This window comes from Vulpes vulpes, chromosome 1 (genome assembly GCF_048418805.1).
Source record: "Vulpes vulpes isolate BD-2025 chromosome 1, VulVul3, whole genome shotgun sequence".
NCBI classification, from domain to species: Eukaryota; Metazoa; Chordata; class Mammalia; order Carnivora; family Canidae; genus Vulpes; species Vulpes vulpes.
Window position 1 is genome coordinate 8381307 of NC_132780.1, and position 20252 is coordinate 8401558.

Here is a 20252-nt window from a genome sequence, read left to right on the forward strand (position 1 = left end):
TCCCAATCTCCTCAGCATCCATTCCAGGTCTGAGGGCCTACAGTACATCCTTGACCAGTGTTTGCCAAAGAGGCAGAATCATCTGGAGAGTTTAAGAAAAATATTGATCCCTAGGACCCACTACTGAATTACTAGGCTAGAACATATGAAATTAGTGACTTTTAGTCTACAAAAAAAATGGCATATTTATATGGCTTAACTTGATAATGGTCTGGGTTGCGGTCAGGTATCAATATTTTTTAAAAGCTCCCCAGATGACATCCAAGTTTGAGAATTAGATTAGAAGAATAAATGAGAAAATAAACTGAATGAATGAAGGAAGGAAGGAATAGACACCGAGAAATGCCTGAATAATGGCTATGTGAATAAGTAAGTGAGTGAATGAATAATAAAGAAACGAATGAATGAGTGAATGAAAGTGTAAATAAATCAACACATGATTAAATCAACCAAGAATGACTATGGGAGGCCTGGGTCGCCCAGTGGTCGAGCGTCTGCCTTTGGCTCAGGGCCTGATCCCGGAGTCTGGGGATCAAGTCCCATATTGGGTTCCCTGCGTGGAGCCTGTTTCTCCCTCTGCCTGTGTCTCTGCCTCTCTCTCTCTCTCTCTCTCTCTCTCTCTCTCTCTGTCTTTCATGAATAAATAAATAAAATCTTAAAAAGAGTGACATTGTAAGAAGACAATTGAATGGATGGCAGATGGTTATGGAAGGAGGGAGAGATGAAATGAGAGATAAATGCACAGACAGTTGGAAATGGATGGAAATGTAGTTCCTAAAGAGATGGATGGATGACAGGATAGAGAATAAGGAAATGGATGGCTGAACAGAGGGATGAATGGGCATATGGAGGAGGGATGGATGGATGTGATGGAAGACAGATTTGCATGGACAAATGGAAGAATGAAGAGATGAATACGTGAATGAGAGCTGGATGTAAGGACAGCTGAATGGAAAGACAGATGGATGAGTAAATACATGAATGGTTAGATATTTGTTGTTATTGTTGTTTTTAAGATTTTATTTATTCATTCATGAGAGAGAGAGGCAGAGACACAGGCAGAGGGAGAAGTAGGCTCCCTGCAGGAAGCCCAATGTCCAGGATCCCTGGACTCCAGGATCAAGCCCTGAGCCAAAGGCAGATGCTCCACTACTGAGCCACCTAGGCATCTCATGGTTAGATATTTGAATGGATGGATGGCCAGATGAATGGTTGAAGGGTTGGACGGCAAACGAATGGACAAATAGCTGGATAGGTGGAGAGCTAGATACACAGGTGAATGGATGGATAGTGGATATTTTTAAAAAGATTTTATTTATTTATTCATGAGGAACACAGAGAAAAGCAGAGACATAGGCAGAAGGAGCAGCAGGCTCCTCACAGAGAGCCCGATGTGGGACTCGATCCCTGGATAGGGATCATGCCCTGAGCCAAGGCAGATGCTCAACTGCTGAGCCACCCAGGAGTCCCTTTTAATTTTTTTTTATGTTTTAGATTAAAAAAAATTAATCTCTACACTTAAGGTTTGCACACTCCACCAACCAAGCCAGCCAGGTGCCCCTGGTTGGATGTTTAGATGGATGGATGAACATATGCTTGGATGGATGTTTGGAGAGTTTAATGGGCTTTGAAATGGATGAATGGAAAGCTGGGTGCATGTATAGATGGGAAAATGGGCTGTAGAACAATTAAGTAAGTGTGGAGCCAGACCACCTTGATTTGAATCCTCATTTTGCCACTGGTGGGTGATTTGCCTTATTTTAATTTGCCTGTTTCCTCATCTTTTCCAGAGGGATGATAATAATAGTTCCTATCTCCTGGTGTTTTTGTGAGGACTGAATGAGCTGATACATATAAAACCCAAGATCTGTGTCTCAGATATTCCTAGATTTATTGTGATGGGAGGATGGATGCACAGATGATTGGATGGCTGAATGGACAGTGTATGACCAAATCAAGGAAGGAAGAACAGTGAGGGAGGTGAATGGAGTCATGGACACTCATGAGACACCCACAGGCATTTTATTAGGGCCTTAGGAAGGAGTCCTGTGGAATCTTTCCCTCTGTGATTCCAAGGGTTATGGCCCTGGGAATAGGTTAGACTTGGATATAGGACAAGGTGACATCACCCTTAATCTCCAGCATGTCCACGTTCTGGAGGGCTGAAAGGCGATGGGAAAAGTCGAAGAGATGCTGGCCGTTGGCGTAAACCTTGAAACGATCCGTGCCACAGCGAATGGACAGCTGCAGGGAGAGGGCAGGCTTGAGGCCAGGGCCGGGACAGAGGCTCTGGAGAGAAGGGGGGTGGGAAGGAGACCCCAGACTCACATCAAAGAATTGCCCAGGACTAAATGGGTTGTAGGAGAGCTTCCTGTCCTCAGATCCCCATGAACCATTCAGACAGCTGTTCCGAACCACAAGACCCTCGGTCAGGCGAGGGTTAATGTGCAGAGCCAGGTCCCCGGAGGATTCCACCATGAAGTTGATGACAAAGCTGAAGGCAGAGAGTGAAGGAGGTGGGAGTTGGATGGGGGGTCAGCACTGGTTCTCCCAGGGAGGTGATGGGGGCCCAGACTCCTGGGTCTGAGGGAGGAAGGGGGCCGAGGACTCCCACCTTGGTCTAGATTGGGTACCTTTTGCTTGTGAAGGGTACGAAGCCCTTGATTATGACTGTTCTTCGGACTGTAAGCCCTCCTTGCAATCTCTTCCTAAATGGCACAGGCTGGGGGAAGAGAACATGAGGTCCCATCATCCTCAGGTCACCAGAACCCAGGCAGGGACACATTTTCAGAGATGAGTGCCCACTCCTAAGAAATGTCCCCAATCTCCATCCCCTCCCTGCTCTGGCCACCAACTCCACCCTCTCGCTACCTCCCAACCCCACCCCCCATTGGTTCCCACTTCCCCACAAACTACCCACCACAGATCCCTAAGCCCCATAGGACACTTTACCGGGTTGAAGACTGGGGGTCCCTCCATGGTCTGTGAAGTGAGGAAGGAGAGAGATTACTCTGTAACATTCGACACATATTTACGGCACACCAACAACATGCAGGCATATCTCTGGGTGCTGGACTGGTACGACTGGGACCCAACCTCCTTGACTCCGTCCCACTTCTCGCCACCCCCCCACCAGGTGGCCCCACAACCTTCCCACTTACAGGCAGGCTACTTGGCTGCTGCTGGGTGTGTCCAGGACCCTACACAGACAGATGGAAGCACGAATGATGAGGGAGTCTGGGGGTCCTTCGGCTGCCCCAAGACCTCCTCACACCACCAAACCCCTGCCACAAGGAGAAACCCCTCAGCCATCAGTAGGGACTTCCTGGGTAAGCCAGAATTCTCATGTGTGTCTGTGGACACAAAGGCAATGTATGAAGGCAGGCAGGCAATGAGGGAGACCCCAAACTAGGGCCTGGAGGGTGTCAAGGATGCCTGCCCAGGGTAGCCCCACCACCACCATCTAAGGGAACTCTGAGGTCAAAGAGCGGCACTAGGTGGCTTATTAATGGAGCTGAACTTGCCATGTTTAGAGAACTCCAGTGCGCGGTGACACTCACTCCACCCCTTTGGGACAAGTCTGGCAAATGCTATTCTTGTACTCTCCCTTATCCTGCTTCCTCCTGCCAGGGAGCCCCTCATCGCCCCTCTCCCCACTGCCCCTCCACCTGGAAGCTTCTATAAAGCCTGTGCTCCTCAGATCATCTCCCCAGCCCACACCACAGGCAGCCCTGCTCAGCACCCTGGGTACTCGCCGCTGGGGCTCTGGGGAGCCCTGTCTCTCCCCCATCGGCCTCAGGCTCTCAGCCTGCATGGGGCGCTGATCCTGGGTCTCAGGCTCCGTGTCCCTGTCTGTCTCTGGGTCTCTCTTGTCCGCACCTCCACGCAGGCGCAGCAGGAAGGCCCAGCCCTACATCACTGAGAGCCGCCTTTCTGCCTTGACTTCTATTTTCAGCCTGCTGTTCTGAATAGGCTTATTCAAAAATAGACTTATTGTGGGATGCCTGGGTGGCTCAGCGGTTGAGCATCTGCCTTTGGCTTAGGTCATGATCCTGGAGCCTCGGGATCGATTCCCCTGTCGGGCTCCCTGCATGGAGCCTGCTTCTCCCTCTGCCTGTGTCTCTGCCCCTCTCTCTCTCTGTGTCTCTCATAAATAAACAAAATCTTAAAAAAAAAAAAAAAGCCTTATTGTCCTTTCTCTCGTTCAAATGCTGGTTGAGGGGGATCCCTGGGTCGCTCAGCGGTTCAGCGCCTGCCTTTGGCCCAGGGCGTGATCCTGGAGTCTCGGGATCGAGTCCCGGTCGGGTTCCCGGCATGGAGCCTGCATCTCCCTCTGCCTGTGTCTCTCTCTCTATGTTTATCGTGAATAAATAAATAAATAAACCTTAAAACAAAAACAGAAACAAATGCTGGGTGAGGATGAGTGTCGATAGTACACGTGAGCACCCGTAGGCCCCGGGCCTCCTGTCAGATGAAGACATTCCTGCTGTTCCTTCATCTGGGAGGCAGAGGGGCCCCACTGAGCGCACACACACACACACACACCCCGCTTGTGTGTGATCTGTGGCTCTGCCACCTGCCAGCTCTGTGACCTGCGGCAAGTTATTTAAACTCGGTTCCCACATCTATAAACCGGGGCGCCTAGGATCATCAGAGGGCTCCCCTGTCCATGGAGGTGGGGGCCTTACAGGTTGGGGGTTGTAGAGCCCTCAGCTGAAGGACAGGGTGGGAGTCCGGAGTTTGGGCGTCTCTAAGTGCTCCCGGGGCTGTTCTGGTGGCTGGCTGTCCACTGAGGGCCTGGGAGCGGGGTTCCTAGGTGGCCGGGTGCGTGTCTGCCCAGCGGTCACAGAGGCCGCCGGGTCATTTCCAGGGGCGGGTGGGCCGGCCCCCAGCCTCGCCAGCAGTGGGTATCGTGTGCCTTTCTGCCTGTGGGTGTGCAGCGGGAGCTCATTGCAAATTGAAGTGGGTTTCTCCGCGATTAGGCGAGGCAACTTCTCGTGAACTCATCTGCTGTCCCTGTGGCTTTCGAGCCTTCTGATCTAGACCTCCTGACTCAGCTTCCCGCCTTCCTCTTCCTCCAGGAAGCCCTCCCTTTAGACTCCCCAAACCTGCCCTAACCGCTTGCACCCAACACCATCCAGTGGAATGTCTGCCTTCCGAGTGGACTGTTGGTTGCCTTGGGGTCTGTGGCCCAGCTAGCAAAGGGGCTGCCCCTGAGCAGGTGCCCCGGAAATAGACGGGAATGAATGACGGAGAGGAGAGGGCACACAGGGAGGGAGACACCACACACCTGGCCCAGGGGCTGGGTGCCGCCAATGAAATTGATCGATTGAAGCTCCACGTCCCCTTCCACTTGCAGGTGGGTGACCAGCTGTAGGGGCAGCCGGTGCCCGAACTCATAGAAGGGATTTCCATTTACGACCACCTGGAGGGCAGAGGAAAGGGCAGAATCAGCACCCGTGACCTTGGGAAGGCAGAAACAGGAAGTAGGGAGCAGTGATCATTTTAACTTGGAGTCCAGTCTTGGAGGTGAGCTGGATGGCCACAGTCAGGAATCTTGGAGTCTGGGGCACCTGGGTGGCTCAGTGGTTGAGACTTTGGCTCAGGTCGTGATCCCAGGGTCCTGAGATCAAGTCCCAGATCAGGCTCCCCACAGGGAGCCTGCTTCTCCCTCTGCCCGTGTCTCTGCCTCTCTTTCTCTCTCTGTGTCTCTCATGAATAAATAAATAAATCTTAAAAAAAAAAAAAAAGCTCACAGATTGGAGGACAGAAGAGAATGGAGATATTAGTCAGGATAGCAGTAAGGAAAGAATCAAGTCTGAGTCCTGGTTTGGGCACCAAATAGGTTAGGGCTGAGTCTGGCTCTGACGTGTTGGTTGTCTGACCTCAGATAAGTCACTTCATCTCCCTGAGCCTCTGTTTCCCCGTCTGTAGAATGGAGGCTGGCTCTGGTCTGGGCTTGTTGGGAACTTTAACCCCCCCCAGATAGGCATGTCAAAGGCGTTCTGGAAATCCTGTGTAGAGTCTTGCCTTGTTATCATATCTAAGTGTCTTTCGTGTCATTACAGCTCTACTTAGAGTGCTAAGCAGCGGGCACGGGGCTGACAGCAGCTCCGAAGGCCTGGGTGCTTCTCGCACACTAAACACTGCGTGGTCATAGCAACCTGGTGATTCTCTCTTTAGCCCCATAAGCTGGGACAGGGGATTGTCCCCGTTGTTCAAGAAAGCAGAGTCTCCAGGTGGTAGAGTGACCAGCCCAAGGTCACACACTGGGAAGTAGCAAAGCCCAGACCTGAGTCCTTGCCAGTCCAACTGCAAACCATGACGTTAACCTCTGCTGCTAAGGCCAGGAATCTGGGTGCCTGTGTGAGGGCAAATAAAGTCCAGGTAGGTTCTCTAACCCCATGATCCCCCTCCAGGAGATTCCCTGCATCGTTCCGCAGAAGGGAATGTATACAAGGATGTCGCTGGAGTGTCATTGAGGGGAACCAGAGGCAGGAATGCAGGCAACCCAGAGCAGGGATGCAAGGAGGCCCACACTCTTGTGTACACAGGTCACACATTTTTAAAATGCTGGCATGGTAGTAATCAATCACGTGTGGGACTTATCCAGAGCCTGATTCCAAGTGTAGAAAACAACAAACATCAAGGTATTTATGGGATGACAGGACCGCTGACTAGATGTGGGGGCCCGGAAAAGAATGGCCAATGTCTTGGGTGTGGTAATGGCATCGTGACTGTGCTCCTGAAAATCAAAAATGTATGAATAACATGATAGATTTGGGATTTGCTCTTAAATTGGATGGGAAGGGAAATGTGAGAGAAGGATGACAGCAGAGGGACCTGGAGCTCACGACCACCGAAGTTTCCTTCTCTGTGTGTTCAGAGTTCGCCATAAGAAATAGGAAAATTAGGGGCACCTGGGTGGTTCGGGTGACGGTTAAGTGTCTACCTTGGGCTCAGTCCTGGGACCAGCCTCACCTTGGGCTCCCTGCTGGGTTCTCTCGCTCTCTCTGCCCTCGCCGCCAAGCTGGTGCGCTTTCTCTCTCTCTTTTTAAGATTTCATTTAATTATTCATGAGAGACAAAGAAAGAGGCAGAGATACAGGCAGAGGGAGAAGCAGGCTCCATGCAGGAATCCCGATGAGGAACTGGATCCGGGTACTCCAGGACCATGCCCTGAGCCCTGAGCCGAAGGCAGACCGCTGAGCCACCAGGTGTCCCCTTCTCTCTCTCAAATAAATAAATAAAATCTTAAAAAAAAAAAAAAGCAAAAATACACATTTTGCAAGAACACAGAGGAACAAGGTGAGACACATGCAATCTTGGCCGTTCATGGTGGAGGAATAGGAATGAGAAACGAGAGGGGAAATTTTTGTTTTTTTTTGGAGAAAAATGTTTTCACAGGCAGGAAAGGAGGAAAAGAAAAAGGGAGGTGGGAAGGGTGGCGGGGAAAGGGAAGCAGGGCGGGGGCGGGACGAACGGAGACCCCGCCCCCGAGCTCAGACCTCATAGGGCTCCGCGGGGAGGGGGCGGGGCGGAAGGAGAGGGAGGGGCGGGGCGAACGGAGGCCCCGCCCCGAGCTCAGACCTTGTAGTGCTCCGCCAGGACCATGAACACCAGCTCGAAGTGGGTGCCCTTGCGGAAGGGCATGCTCCTCTTCTTCTCCTCGCTGCCCCACTTGCCGCCCAGATGCGAGTTGAACACCACCTTGTCCCAGCCATCAAAGCGGGGATTGAAGTGGAAGGCAATGTCGGAGCCCGGGTGCGCCCCCGCCACGAAGTTCACGCAGAACCTGGCCAAGAGACAGGAAGGGCCGTCCCCTGCAGGATCCCGCCTGCCCAAGCAGAGGACCCTCCTCCGGGAAGCCCTCTCTGACCTACCCTGTTCCAAGGTTCCACAACAGGTCCCTGAACTGGGCGGGAGGGGGGTAGGGCGCCACGACTAAAAGGGGACAACACATTAGGCACTGTTGACCCAAGAGCGGAGGGGTGGGTAGTGGTCCTGAAGTCCAGGGGCAGATTCCCACCGCAGCGCGTTCCCTCACTCCGTTTCCCTACCAGGCCGCCGTGCCCCCAGCCTCTCCCAAGTTTGCAACTGAGACTCCTGCATTTCTGCGTTCACCACGGGTCAGACACTGTCCTAGGAACCCTACATGGATGGGTTCAGGTCTCTCTGCTCCCTCCCTGCCCCACAGGCCACTCCCCACCTGCAGCCAGGGGGGTGCGGAGTGAACACGTGGGTCAGAGCACCACCCTCATGCCAGCATCCCTGAAGTTATTCCAACTGGGCAAACACACCCCCGTCAGGGCCTTTGCACTAGCTGTACTTTCTATCTACTGGCTCCCTCTCTCCCCTCCTTTAGTTCTTTGCTGAAGTGTTCCCTCCCCAAAGAGGCTTCCTCCTCTATTTAAAGGGACAATGCCACACCCCACCCTGCCCCACATCCAGTCCCCATCTCCTTTCCCTATTTGTCTCCATAGTGCTTAGAACAACTGGACCCCGCATATGTAATTTTTATCTTTCCTCTCTCCTCTCTACTAGGATGTTCGCTCCACGTGGGCAAAGGTCTTTGTCCTGCTGACTGCTCTGCCCCCAGTGCCTAGGCACATAGTGGGCACTTAGTGAGCAAAGAAACAATGAATAAAAAAACAACAGTGCCTTGAGTTCAGTTCAATTGTCATCACCAATTTAAGGCCACAAAAAAAAAAAAATGCTAAGACTTATTTTAGTCCTTACTTTCCAGTACTACATGTTTCACACATTGAATCCTCAAAACAATCGCATCTTACAGATGGGAAAGTAAAGCACGGAGAGGGACAGGAGCTTTCCCAGCCGGCGGGAAGGCTGTCAGTGGCAGAGCTGGCCCGGCTCTGAGCCTGCGGGCTGAATTCATGCTATCACACCCGTCAATTCCAATCCAACATCCCAACTCCTGGGCTGCTCCCTGACCTCTTCCAGGCCCCCATACTCCCTGCTCTTGGTCACCAAGCCCCGGACATCCCAGGCTAGAGCAGGTCTTTGGCCATCGGGTACAGTGGCCCAGAGCCCCCTTCCCGAGCAGGGTGAGGAAGAGAAGGGCTCCTGCATTAGAGTGGAAGCCCCTCTCTGCAGCCCCCTCCTAGCCTAGCCTGGTGTGGGGGAGCGTCTTACCTCTTCATGTGCTCACTGGTCATTCCTTGGATGTACACAGACATCCCCACACTGAGACCTCCCGGGATGGGCTTGTTGTAGGGCAGAGTCTGTGGAAGGGAACTGGTGAGGCTTTACCCCTCATGGAGAAGTCCCCCCACTCTCATTAGCAAGGGAGAGGACATCAGGGGTGAGGGATCAGCAGGAAGGTGGAGAGAGCCAAGAGTCAGGGATAGACATAAATAGCCTGAATGTCAGGGTGGGAGTTCAGTCAAGCTTCAGAGTCAGAATTGGCTACATCAGATTTGAGGGTGGGGTGGGTGCCTCCGAGGATCAGGGTGAGAGTAACTGGTGTGTGGGGGTCAGGGTGGAGCTAAGCCAGGACCTGCAGTTAGATCCTGGGTCACTGTCTCACCGGATTGTAGGTGGGCTGGTAGCCGGGTGCAGGGACATAGGCCATCTTGAGAGGCTGGGCTGGTGGCTAGTCCAGCGAGAAGAGATGCAGGAGCAGGGAATGGTGGTAGATGGCAGGTAGTGGGTGGCTCTTATACCTGAGGAAAAGGGAGTGGCTGGCAGGGCAGGATCCACGGGTCCCTCTTCTGGGTACCCCAGGCTCACATCTTTTTCTAGGGTACCCTCTGTGTCCCTTCTCTTGCTAGCCTCACTGGTAACCAGCCAGGACCTGGATCGTCTGGGCTGGGCTGGGGGGACTCAGGTCAGAGACCCCTCCTTTAGGCCTTTCTACAAAGAGGAAGTGCTAGTGAACTTTGGTCCTGCCAGAGCCTTATCAGAGCCCATAAAAGCCTACCCAGACCTTTGTTAGCAGAGGGAGGGTGAGATCAGGAAGGTTGGGCCGGGCAAGACTGCAGGAGTGGCCCATGACAGATGGGCAATGTTAGGAAGTGAAAGGAGGGAGGAACCGGGTGCTCTGGACACCCCTAGGAACTACAAAAGCACCTACATTTATTGCACGCCCGACCCATGTACATTAGACTATCTATAGTGGCTTAAAAGATGATTTCTGGAGCCAGATCTTAGGGTTTCAGATCTTCCCTGGGCCACTTCCTGACTGTTTTGTCTTGGGTCAGTGCCTCAACCTCAATTTCCTCATTTGCCCATCTGTAAAATGGGATTTTAATAGTTCAACCTCCTAGAAGCCTTGAAAGGAATCACTAAGCTAATAATTGCTCAGAACAGGACTTGAGTATAAAAGGCACTAAAGTGATCATTGGCTTCTTGCACTCATTTCAAACATAAACCCAGGAGGTTGGGATTATATTGGGACATGAAAACCGTAAGGTTGTTTTTTTTTTTGAAATCTTAAGTTTAAAGAAATGAGGCAGGGATGTCTGGCTGACTCCGTTGGTAGAGCATGGGACCCCCTTATCGTCAGGGTGGTGAGTTCAAGCCCCACCTCATGTGTGGGGCCTACTTAAAATAAAAAATAAAAGAAAAATGAGGCAGTTGGCCAAGACTGGGTAGCAATGGAACTCTAGCCAGATGCCAGCGTCAGATCCAGCAGGCTGTGCAGTGAGTGGGTGCCAGGCAGGGCGCACACCGCCCTCCAGTCTGGAGCAGCAGGGAGGCCATCTGGAGCCTTCCAGCCCAGAGGCAGCCATGTGACTTTTGCTTGCTCGTGCCGCCAGGCGTTCTGCCGGGCCTGGCCCGCCCACTGCCAGCTCTGAATGGGCATCGCCTTCCGGTTCCATTGGTCAAATCTCCATATGGAGCTTGGAGCCCGCAGGGCCATCCTGGCTCCTTTCGGCTTCCTCTCTCTTTCCAATACAGACACCAGGTTCATTAAGTTGCTTTATTGTTCGGGTGATGATAAGTCAGTCCCTGGGCATAAGGATCAGTGTCATAATGTCAGAAACAGGGAGACCAAGGGAGAAGGCACGGGCGACCATCTTCACTAATCCTCCTTCTCTGCCCATGAGGAAATGGGAAGGAGGTAAGATAAGTCCAGGCCCCAGGCCAGGCCCTGGGCCGCAGCGGTTCTCAGAGCTTGGAGAAGGTGACGCTCTTCAGTTCCTTCTTCTCCATGGCAGCCTGGACCGACTTAATGATGTCCTGGGTTTGCAGCATGCTCATGTTCCAGGTCGCCTGGATGAAGAGGGTAGGGGAAGGCTGGAGTCGAACCAATGAAAAGCAGGGAGGAGGCAGCAGCGCACCAAGCAGAGGACAAGGCCTGCAGAGGGCTGCTGGGACCTGACTGGTTGCTATGGGATCAGAGGAGGGCTGTGATTGGTTGGACGCAGAGCCTTACCATGTAGTTGAGGCCCTCAGTCACCGGATGGTTGCGCGAGTAGTTGAGGTTGATCTTGGTGCTCTGCACTGCCACGGGGCTCTTGGTGGAAATCTCGGCCGCCAGGGTGAAGGCCGCATCAAGCATTCCTTCCTTGTCTGGGAACAACCGGCTGCCGATGAGGGGAACCCGTAAGTGGGGCGCAGGGGGAGACGCGGCCGGCCGCAAAGGACTGTTTCTCTTAAGATTTTTTCAAAGATTTTTATTTGAGAGAGAGAGGGAGCATGAGCAGGGGGGAGCGGCAGAGAGAGGGAGAAGCAGACTCCCCGCTGAGCAGGGAGCCCCAACGGGACTCGATCCCACGATCCTAGTAGGACCATGACCCCAGCGGAAGGCAGTCAGTCAAGGGACTGAGCCACCCAGGCGCCCGAAGGGCTGTCTCCCATGGATGCATAAGTGGCCAATCACAGTAGAAGGCAGAAAACCCGCCGTGAAATGAAACAGTCAGAGCAGCCGCTGGAGCGCAGACTAAAGAACTGACCACACCGAGAGAGGAAGCCCCGGGAATCTGCGAGGATGCACACCCGCCCGAAGCGCCCGGCCCCGGTTGCCCCTAAGCTGTCAACCAGCGCAGGCCGCGGCTCCTACCTGACCAGCCCACTGCCCAGGGCCTCATCAGCCATCATTGTGCGGCAAGTGAAGGCCAGCTCGTTGACCAGACTGCAAGAGGACAGGGTGTATCAGGGGGACAGCAGTCATCCTGGGCCCAGGACACGCCCTGCGGTCCCCTCCCTGGCTCCTCCACCCACCTCTGGTTTCCGATGATTTTGGGTAGTCGCTGCAGCGTTCCCACATCTGCCGCCAGACCTATGTCCACTTCCTGGGGGGAGGAGGGGGGGCATCATGTCAGTCCTTGGTCTGTGGCTTTACTGGCCCCCACCATGCAACCTCAGTGGCAGCGAAATTCTGCATATATGGCAGAGGTCCCACTCCACAGCCACCTCAGAGACTGCCCCCACAACACCCCATTTCATTGCCATCTACCTGCTTTTGCCCATGTAGGTTCCTTCAGCCTAGAACCCAGCCCACCTCCCAGTTCCTCTGCCCTCCCAGCTCCTCTGGGTCGGCCACATCTATCTCCAGATGGAAGCCCTCAAACCCTGTCCATCTGACCCTCTTCCTGCCTCTATGGGCTCCATCCTGGCTCAAGTCCTCTCCAGCACTGATCCCAGCAGCAACCCCAGCCTCACCCCCACCCCCATACCTTTACTTACTCCAAACCCCATGTGGACAGCATGGCCTACCCTTGACTTCCTTCATGGCCAAAGTGTGACTTTTTTTTTTTTTTTTTTTTTTAAAGATTTACTTATTTATTTGAGAGAGAGAGCAGGGGGAAAGGCAAAGGGAGGGGAGACTCCCAAGCACACTCCCCACTGAACATGGAGCCCAATGCATGGGGCTCGATCTCACCACCCTGAGATCATGACCTGAGCTGACATCAAGAGTCAGATGCTTAACCCACTGAGCCACCCAGGCGCCCCCAAAGTGTTACTTCTTAAGGTTCAGAATTGAACCTCACTCTCACTCCCACCCTCTTAACCTGCTCTGTGGCTGCTCGGCTCCCGCCCTGCCAACCATCGCCCACCTCTGAGCAGGATCCCAGGAACTGGAAGCTCAGGAAGGCTCACCTTCACCTGGAAGAAAGCATCCTGGGCACAGTAGCGGATGTCACAGGCAGTGATGAGGTCCACACCTGCGAGGTGGAGGCCAGGGGGGTTAAACAACCACAAGCACCGACCCCTCCTCCCAGGTAGTGGTGTTGTGCCTCTGGGCATCGTTTAACTAGCGATTGATCTGAGGCTGGAGGTCACTGGCTGAGGCGGAGAGGCAGCAGGCAACAGGCACCCCCGCCAGAGCGAGGGCCCAGATGGGTGGTGGATGGCTGACTCACCCGCACCGATGCAGGCCCCATGGATGGCAGCGATCACTGGCTTCGGACACTGCAAGGGAAAATAAAGGGTGGTGTCAGGGCTGGTCCACAGGAGATGGACAGGGTTGGGGAGGGGTACCCTGCCAGCCCCCCAGAGAACCTTCTCGATGACACTGAAGGTCTCTTGGTATCTGGTGATGAGGTTACGGAGATTCCAGCTGATGCGGGCCACATCATCTCCTTGGGGCTGAAGGATTTCTGAAGCCATGTCCATAAGGTCGATACCTGGTGGGGAGGCGTGAGGAGGACCCTGGAACCTCCCAGGCACCACCCTTCCCACTTGCCCCACCCCAGCATTACCCCCACTAGAGGTCAGAACTTAGCTTTAGCAGATTCGAACCCCCAAACCACCATGGGAGAAAGCCGCTTGACACAGGACCTAGCAACGGACTGCATCTTGGGTGTGAAATAAATAAAAGCTAGCATTTATAGGGTCATGATTCACTTTATTCTCACAACAACCCTATGAAGTGGGTCCTATTACTATCTCCATTTTACTGGGGGGAGGGTAAACTAAGGTACATGGAGTTTAAGCCACTTGCCCAAGGTCACACTGGCTTGTGAGTAGTGGCACGGGGTAAGCCCAGAACCATGCACTGGTTCCAGAGGTCACGCTTTTCACCATGGTGTCAGGTGGCTTAGGAGACAAGGGTTTTTGGCATGAGTCAACGGTGATGACTTTCCTCAGGAAGATTCAAAAGATGGAGCAATTTTTGTGGCTCCAACTGCAAGACGATCCCAAATCTGACCTTTCCTCCACTAATCATTCTCCAGGACCCCTACTCTACCGAAAATTGTTTCCCCTGATCTCCCCACTCCCACCCCTGCCCTGACTTTTCTCCACAGCAGCCAAGCGAACTTGTGAGCACATCAGGGTCTTCTCTTCTTCCCACCCATCGCACTTACTTGGAAGAAAATACAAGGTATGTGCCAAAACTTTGCCAGCCCTCATGGACATCGTTTCCAGCCTGTTCCTTTGGGCACAGAGGCCTCCAACAGCTGTTTCAACAACATCATATAGTCCCTTCCCGGGACTTTTGTTTTCCTACCTACAGGTCTCTGCCTAGAATAGTTCCTCCCTCTGTGGTGGTCAGAAGATGGACTCCAGAGGCGTCTGGGTGGCTCAGTAGTTGAGGTCTGCCTTTGGCTCAGGTCCTGATCCAGGGACCTGGGATTGAGTCCTGTATCGGGCTCCCCACAGGGAGCCTGCTTCTCCTTCTACCTGTGTCTGCCCCTCTCTGTGTCTCTTGTGAATAAATAAAATCTTTTTTTTTAAAAAGAAGACTGACTGCATCGTTCTGTTCAGGCCACAGCTCCTCAGAGAGGCCTACTCCGCTACCCTGGCTAAGTAGCATTCCTATCACCCTTTATATCCCTGTTATCACATAATTGTGGGCTTCTCGCACTTAGGGCCTGTCTCCCTCTCTAGGATGTGAGCTCCAGGAGGGGAGTTTTGTCTTTCTGCCCACTACTGCATTTGCATGCCTAAACAGAGTCTAGTATACAGCAAGTGCTCAATAAGGGAACTACAGACAGCAATGCCCACCCTCATTGAGCAGGGGTGCACGGGAGGGAGTGGGGGTAGCGTGGGAGGAGAGGAGGAGCAGAGGGAGAGGGGGAGAGAGAATCTTAACCAGGCTCTATACTCAGGGCAATGCCTGACGAGGGCTCGATCTTACAACTCTTGGGATCATGACCTGAGCTGAAATCACGATGAGTCTGATGCTTAACTGACTGAACCACCCAGGTGCTCCTGACAATGTGACTGTTGAGTAGAGATCTGAAGAAAGAGAGGGAGGGAGCTCTAGGGATATCTGGGATTAGAGCTCCAAATGTCAGGAAGAGCCAGTGCAAAGGCCCTGTGGTAGGAATGCTCCTGATCTGTGTGAACAGCATGGAGGAAGTGGGCAACCAGGTACGTGGGGCCTCACTGGCCAGGGGGTGGACTTTGACTTTTACTCTGAGTAAGACCTTGCTATGAGATGGTTCTAAGCAGAATCATCCCTTGCTTTCTTCCTCCTGGGGTTAATCATTCTCATCCTTTTGCCTCTGAACAAAGTTATTTGATAAAACTGAAAAACCGCTCCCATATCTGGCCACACTTGGGGGGGGTGGGTGTGTGTTTGCGGCCTCCAGGGCTTGTTTAAATAAGAGGGACCTGGAGCACCTAGGTGACTCAGTCCTTAAGCATCTGCCTTCAGCTCAGGTCGTGATCCTAGAGTCCTGGGATTGAGCCCATACCGGCTCCCTGCTCAGTGGAAGTCTGCTTGAGATTCTCTCTCCCTCCCCCTCTGCCCCTTGGCCCCATTTAGATGCTCGCACTTCCTCTCTCAAGTATATAAATACAATCTCTAAAAATAAAGAAATAAGAGAGACTTGAAGATTTTTGGCTCAGGGTATAGCTGAATTTGTGCAAGGTAAATACAGGTAAGACAGGACTCCCCTGTGACCTCGGCCAGGCCACTTCATCCTCAGGGCCTCAGGCTTCTTCTCCACAAAATGAGGGTAAAACCCTCCCCAGAGGTGATAGAGAGGCCAGGCCTGGAGGAGACAGAGCCCCAGAGGTGCTTCGCCCTGGGCCTGCCCTGTCACAGGGCATCCCAGTTACTTCATGTGCCCCATTTCAGCGGAGGCCAGAAGTGCCCGCCGGCATCTGCTGGCTTCCACAGCGGGTCTGTGAAGCCTGTGTGACTCAACAGAACCCACGCTGGCTCCCAGAACAAGCCCAGCCTGGAACCTTGCAACACCTCCTATCCCTGGCTTTTCTGGTTTACCCACACCGCCCAGACCTGCACACCTGGGCTTCTGCAAACGCTTGAAATAAAGGACCAGACCATGGTACGAGGTGTCCTCCTCCCACCTAAGAACTGCTCATTGCAGACAAGCCCCCCATCGGGCTCCCCTGGGAACCTCGAAGTGCTCCAGATCTCATTCATAAACCTTACTCTGTTATTCATTATTCTAAGTAATAATGGCTCCAACAATAAAAGGTCTACACGTTTTAAGGGTGCCTCGGTGGCGCAGTCGGTTTAAGGATCTGACTCTTGATTTCGGCTCAGGGCATGATCTCAGGGTCGGGAGATTAAGCCCCACGTTGGGCTCTGTGCTCAGTCTGCTTAAGGTTCTCTCTCTCCCTCTGCCCACCCCCTCCTGCTCTCACACTTCCTCTCTCTCTCTCTAAAAAAAAAAAAAAAAAAAAAATCCTAGCTCTGCCATTTTCCACTGTGAGAACCGGGCAAGTTTCTTCCTCTCTCTGGGCCTCAGTTGCTTCACACATAAAATGGGGGACGATAATTGCACTTATCTGGAAGGGTTCTGGGGAGAATTAATTAATATGTGGACAGGTCCAGACACTCTGCAGATGTTAAATACGTGTGGGCTACTTCCCTCCTTTTATTTATTTATTTAATTAGTGGTTCTATTCTATCACTGGAACTACTAATTATATTGGGTTTCTTCTTTCTGGCCTTGCAAGTCTTGCTGTTGAAATGAGAGCAGACGGCTTCAGCCAGTTAGGAACTGAGATGATAGCCCCAGGCCTGACACAGCCACTGACGAAGCCTAGTCTTTCATTTCTCTGGCACGAGCTCCGTGAAGAGGAGGGCTGAGAACCAGGGGCTACCTTCCTGTTTCTAGGTCCAGGGCCCCCAGGAAGGGGCTTGCGCTGTGGTGTCTGTTATCCAAACAGATCAACGAGAGGAGAACGAAGAGAGGGGACATGTAAAAATGTTAAGAGGGGAGACAACGAGAAATAGCCTGTTTACTGTCTGTCTTCCCCACTGAGCTGGCCACTCCGTGATGCCAGGGCCTGGGGCTGCCTCGGTCACCACTGTGTCCCCAGCAGCGGGCTGGGCCCTGTGCAGAGAGCAATGTACCCACCTACTGCTTCACTTCTGGAATGGAAGCTGCCCACATAGGACAACTAGCATGTTTTGGGTTGACAAGATATAAACCACCACCTGATGGCACAGGGTAGATTCTGGAGGAAGTTGTCACTTAAAAGAAGGGACTAGCACCGTGAGAATTAGCTGGAGTTCTTTAAAAAAATTTTTTTTAAAAAGATTTATTTATTTGTTTGAGAGAGGGAGAGAAAAAGAACATGAGTGAGAGGGGCAGAGGCAGAGGGAGAGAGAATCTCAACCTGACTCCACACTGGGTTTGGAGTCTGAGCAGGGCTCAAGTTTGCAGTCCTGATATTAGGACCTGAGCTGAAACCAAGAGTCATACCCTCGATCGACTGTGTCACCTAGGCACCCCGAGAGTTAGCTATTTTTAAAGTTTCTAGACTAAGGGGAGGCTGGAAGTTGTGCCTGAAGAACCAGAAAACAGAGTCCAGGGTAACCCTAGCTGCTGGAAAGTGAGGCGGGATATTCCAGAAAAGAGAGAGCCAGAGAAAGGAGCCCCAAATTCTATGGACCATCTCTGCCCAAATCTCTTGCTGACCCATGAACCATGCATGCAGCCCAGCAAGAGATTTAAAAACTGATTCCAGGGATCCCTGGGTGGCGCAGCGGTTTGGCGCCTGCCTTTGGCCCAGGGCGCGATCCTGGAGACCCAGGATCGAATCCCACGTCGGGCTCCCGGTGCATGGAGCCTGCTTCTCCCTCTGCCTGTGTCTCTGTCTCTGTTTCTGTCTCTCTCTGTGTAACTATCATAAATAAATAAAAATTAAAAAAAAAAAAAAACTGATTCCAACTAAGCTGCTAGAACAGGAAATTCAAGTCTCCAGAGGTAGAGAATAGGACCCAGAGTTTCCACATCGTCTTTCCATATCCCAATATCCAGGATACAACCCAGAATTTATTCCAAATGCAAACAAACAGGAGAATGAGACTCAGTCTTTCAAGAGAAAAGATAATGAACATAGACTGACCCCAACGTGACCCAGATGTTGGAACCAGGAGACAAGAGTTTTAAAGCAGTGGTTAAAACTAGGAGCAACAGTGCAAAGAACATGCTTGTGATCAATAACAAACTACAGTAGAGAAACAGCAAATATAAAAAAAAGAACCAAGTGGAAATTTGTGAACCAAAAACCACAGTATCTAAAATTTTTAAAATCACTGGATGGGCTTCACAGTAGAATAGGATGACAAAGGATTCAGGGAATTTGGTCAATGGAAATTATCCAGCCTGAAGAACAGACACGTGGGACAATTAAAAGTCCTAACAGACATGTAACTGGAAATCAGTGCGTGTGTGTTGAAAGCATGTTATTATAATACACTTTAGTGACATTAAAAAACAAAAACAGACTGATAAGTTAAGGGCCTTGGTCAAGGCCACGGATCAGACTTCAAAGCTCATCATTCAGTCATGTTCTATTGGACTCATTTTGGTATTTGAATGTTTTATTTTTATTTTAAAGATTTTATTCATTCATTCATTCATTCATTCATTCATTCATTCATGAAAGACACAGAGAGAGAGGCAGAGACATAGGCAGAGGGAGAAGCAGGTTCCCTGCAGGGAGCCCGATGTGGGACTCGATCCCAGGACCCCGGGTCATGACCTGAGCTGAAGGCAGATGCTCAACCACTGAGCCACCCAGGCCCCCCGTGGTATTTGAATGTTTTAAATTAAAGAAAGAAAAAGATAAAAGTGGAAGTTAGAAGCTGGAACCCTAGTTAGGAAGCACTGCTCTAATGCCAGGAGCAGGGGAGACTGGCAGGGGTGAGGGTGGAGAGCAGCTGGTACCTGCAGTGAATACTTTTCCTGCACCAGAGATCACCACAGCCCGACAGTCAGGGTCTTGTGCTATCTTGTTGAAGCACTCCACCATCTCTCTGGGCGGGGCAAGGAGAGAAGGGCTGTGTCTTGGAAGGGTATCCCGTGCCCTCCTGAACCCTGTCCCCCACACCCCACTCCTGCCCACTCCCTCAGCCTCCATGATCCGCAGGCCCTACCTCCAGAAGGCCTTGTTCATGGCATTCCTCTTCTCAGGCCGGTTCAGCTGCACGTGCAGGATGTGCTTCTGAGCAGCTGTCACCCGAAGGGACTCATAGTTGTGGCCTGGTGCTTCTCTGGGGGCTGCTGTGGAGGCCTCATCTTGCGCAGCGGAGCTCAAGGGGCGAAGGCAAAGGCTGAGGCCCTGCGGGGTGGGCGCCACCAGTCCTGGGGAGATAAAGGAAAAGAAGAGGCTTTGAGGTGAGGACCCCAGGTTGGGGACACAGTGCCTTCAAGAGCAGAAGGGCCCCATTTCATTTCAGTGATGTTAGACTGGGGAACGCGGGTCCCTAAGAAACCTCAGTTTAGGAGGATACAAACTTTCAGATTAGGAGGGCACTTATCAGTGGCCTCAGTGAGAGGACTTCTTCAGACCCTTGATCGTGGGGCTGACCCCACAGGGGGAACGCGAAGCGACCCAATTGTAAGGCACAGGCTTACAGAATTAGGGCGCTCTTTGGTTGGGAGCATATGCACCCCCTGTGTTTAAGGTGCTCAGCCCGGCACCCGCGACAGGCCTCCCCATCCTATGGCGCTTATGACGGCACGACGGAGCAACGGACTCCAGAGGTCGAGGTGACTCACGCCGCATTAGCAGATCTCGGAGACTGCGAGAAGCCACCATCGCTGCCGCCATCGCGACCCAGGAGCTAGCGGAACTAGCCCGACAGACAGGAAGAAGCCAAGGGGGCGGGTACGACGCCACCATGTTTGGCGAGGGCACCGATGCCGCAGCCTGATGGCGCTGGCGCCCATACCTCCGCCATCTTTATTAAGGGCAACCGGAAACAGCGTTTAGTAATGCGCCCTTTGCCCCAGTGGGAACCTGGCGTATTGTTGTTGCTGCACGTTTCAGCCCAGCGCTGTTGCATAATGGTGGGAGACACCGGGGACGGTTGAAATGTTCAAGGACATAATGGCAGAGTAACTGCAGCCTTGC

General features: G+C 52.4%; 2 protein-coding genes across 3 annotated transcripts; both read right to left on the minus strand.

Annotated features, from left to right (window-relative positions):
• Positions 1-1297: 1297 nt before the first annotated feature.
• Positions 1298-9789, minus strand: LGALS4 (galectin 4). 2 transcript variants are annotated; one of them, XM_072751863.1, is made up of 9 exons: positions 9683-9789; positions 9153-9241; positions 7590-7794; positions 5291-5425; positions 3162-3200; positions 2953-2982; positions 2634-2722; positions 2329-2494; positions 1298-2244 (listed from the first exon to the last, which is right to left on the minus strand). In XM_072751863.1, exons 2-9 carry the CDS (start codon positions 9194-9196, stop codon positions 2098-2100), a joined length of 855 nt encoding a protein of 284 aa, XP_072607964.1. In that variant the 5' UTR covers positions 9197-9241; positions 9683-9789; the 3' UTR covers positions 1298-2097. The 2 variants fall into 2 exon arrangements, with proteins under 2 accessions (XP_072607964.1, XP_025866183.1); XM_026010398.2 differs by lacking the exon at positions 9683-9789 and adding an exon at positions 9547-9680.
• Positions 9790-10927: 1138 nt separating this feature from the next.
• Positions 10928-20092, minus strand: ECH1 (enoyl-CoA hydratase 1). Its single transcript, XM_026010105.2, has 10 exons — positions 19898-20092; positions 19273-19480; positions 19064-19152; positions 13467-13591; positions 13328-13376; positions 13065-13129; positions 12186-12256; positions 12025-12096; positions 11398-11548; positions 10928-11234 (listed from the first exon to the last, which is right to left on the minus strand). Exons 1-10 carry the CDS (start codon positions 20019-20021, stop codon positions 11130-11132), a joined length of 1059 nt encoding a protein of 352 aa, XP_025865890.2. The 5' UTR covers positions 20022-20092; the 3' UTR covers positions 10928-11129.
• Positions 20093-20252: the final 160 nt, after the last annotated feature.

What these genes read in the sequence shown, in the direction of transcription:
- LGALS4 (XM_026010398.2), bottom strand. Translation starts at nt 9,591, where the DNA reads ATGGCCTATGTCCCTGCACCCGGCTACCAGCCCACCTACAATCCG. An exon ending in AGCAGCCAAGTAGCCTGCCT is followed by an intron (nt 2,983 to 3,161) that starts GTAAGTGGGAAG and finishes CTCACTTCACAG; the next exon opens with ACCATGGAGGGACCCCCAGT. An exon ending in GTCCTGGGCAATTCTTTGAT is followed by an intron (nt 2,245 to 2,328) that starts GTGAGTCTGGGG and finishes CTCTCCCTGCAG; the next exon opens with CTGTCCATTCGCTGTGGCAC.
- ECH1 (XM_026010105.2), bottom strand. Translation starts at nt 20,021, where the DNA reads ATGGTGGCGTCGTACCCGCCCCCTTGGCTTCTTCCTGTCTGTCGGGCT. An exon ending in TGGGGCCTGCATCGGTGCGG is followed by an intron (nt 13,130 to 13,327) that starts GTGAGTCAGCCA and finishes TCCACCTCGCAG; the next exon opens with GTGTGGACCTCATCACTGCC. An exon ending in AAAATCATCGGAAACCAGAG is followed by an intron (nt 12,097 to 12,185) that starts GTGGGTGGAGGA and finishes GTCCTCTTGCAG; the next exon opens with TCTGGTCAACGAGCTGGCCT.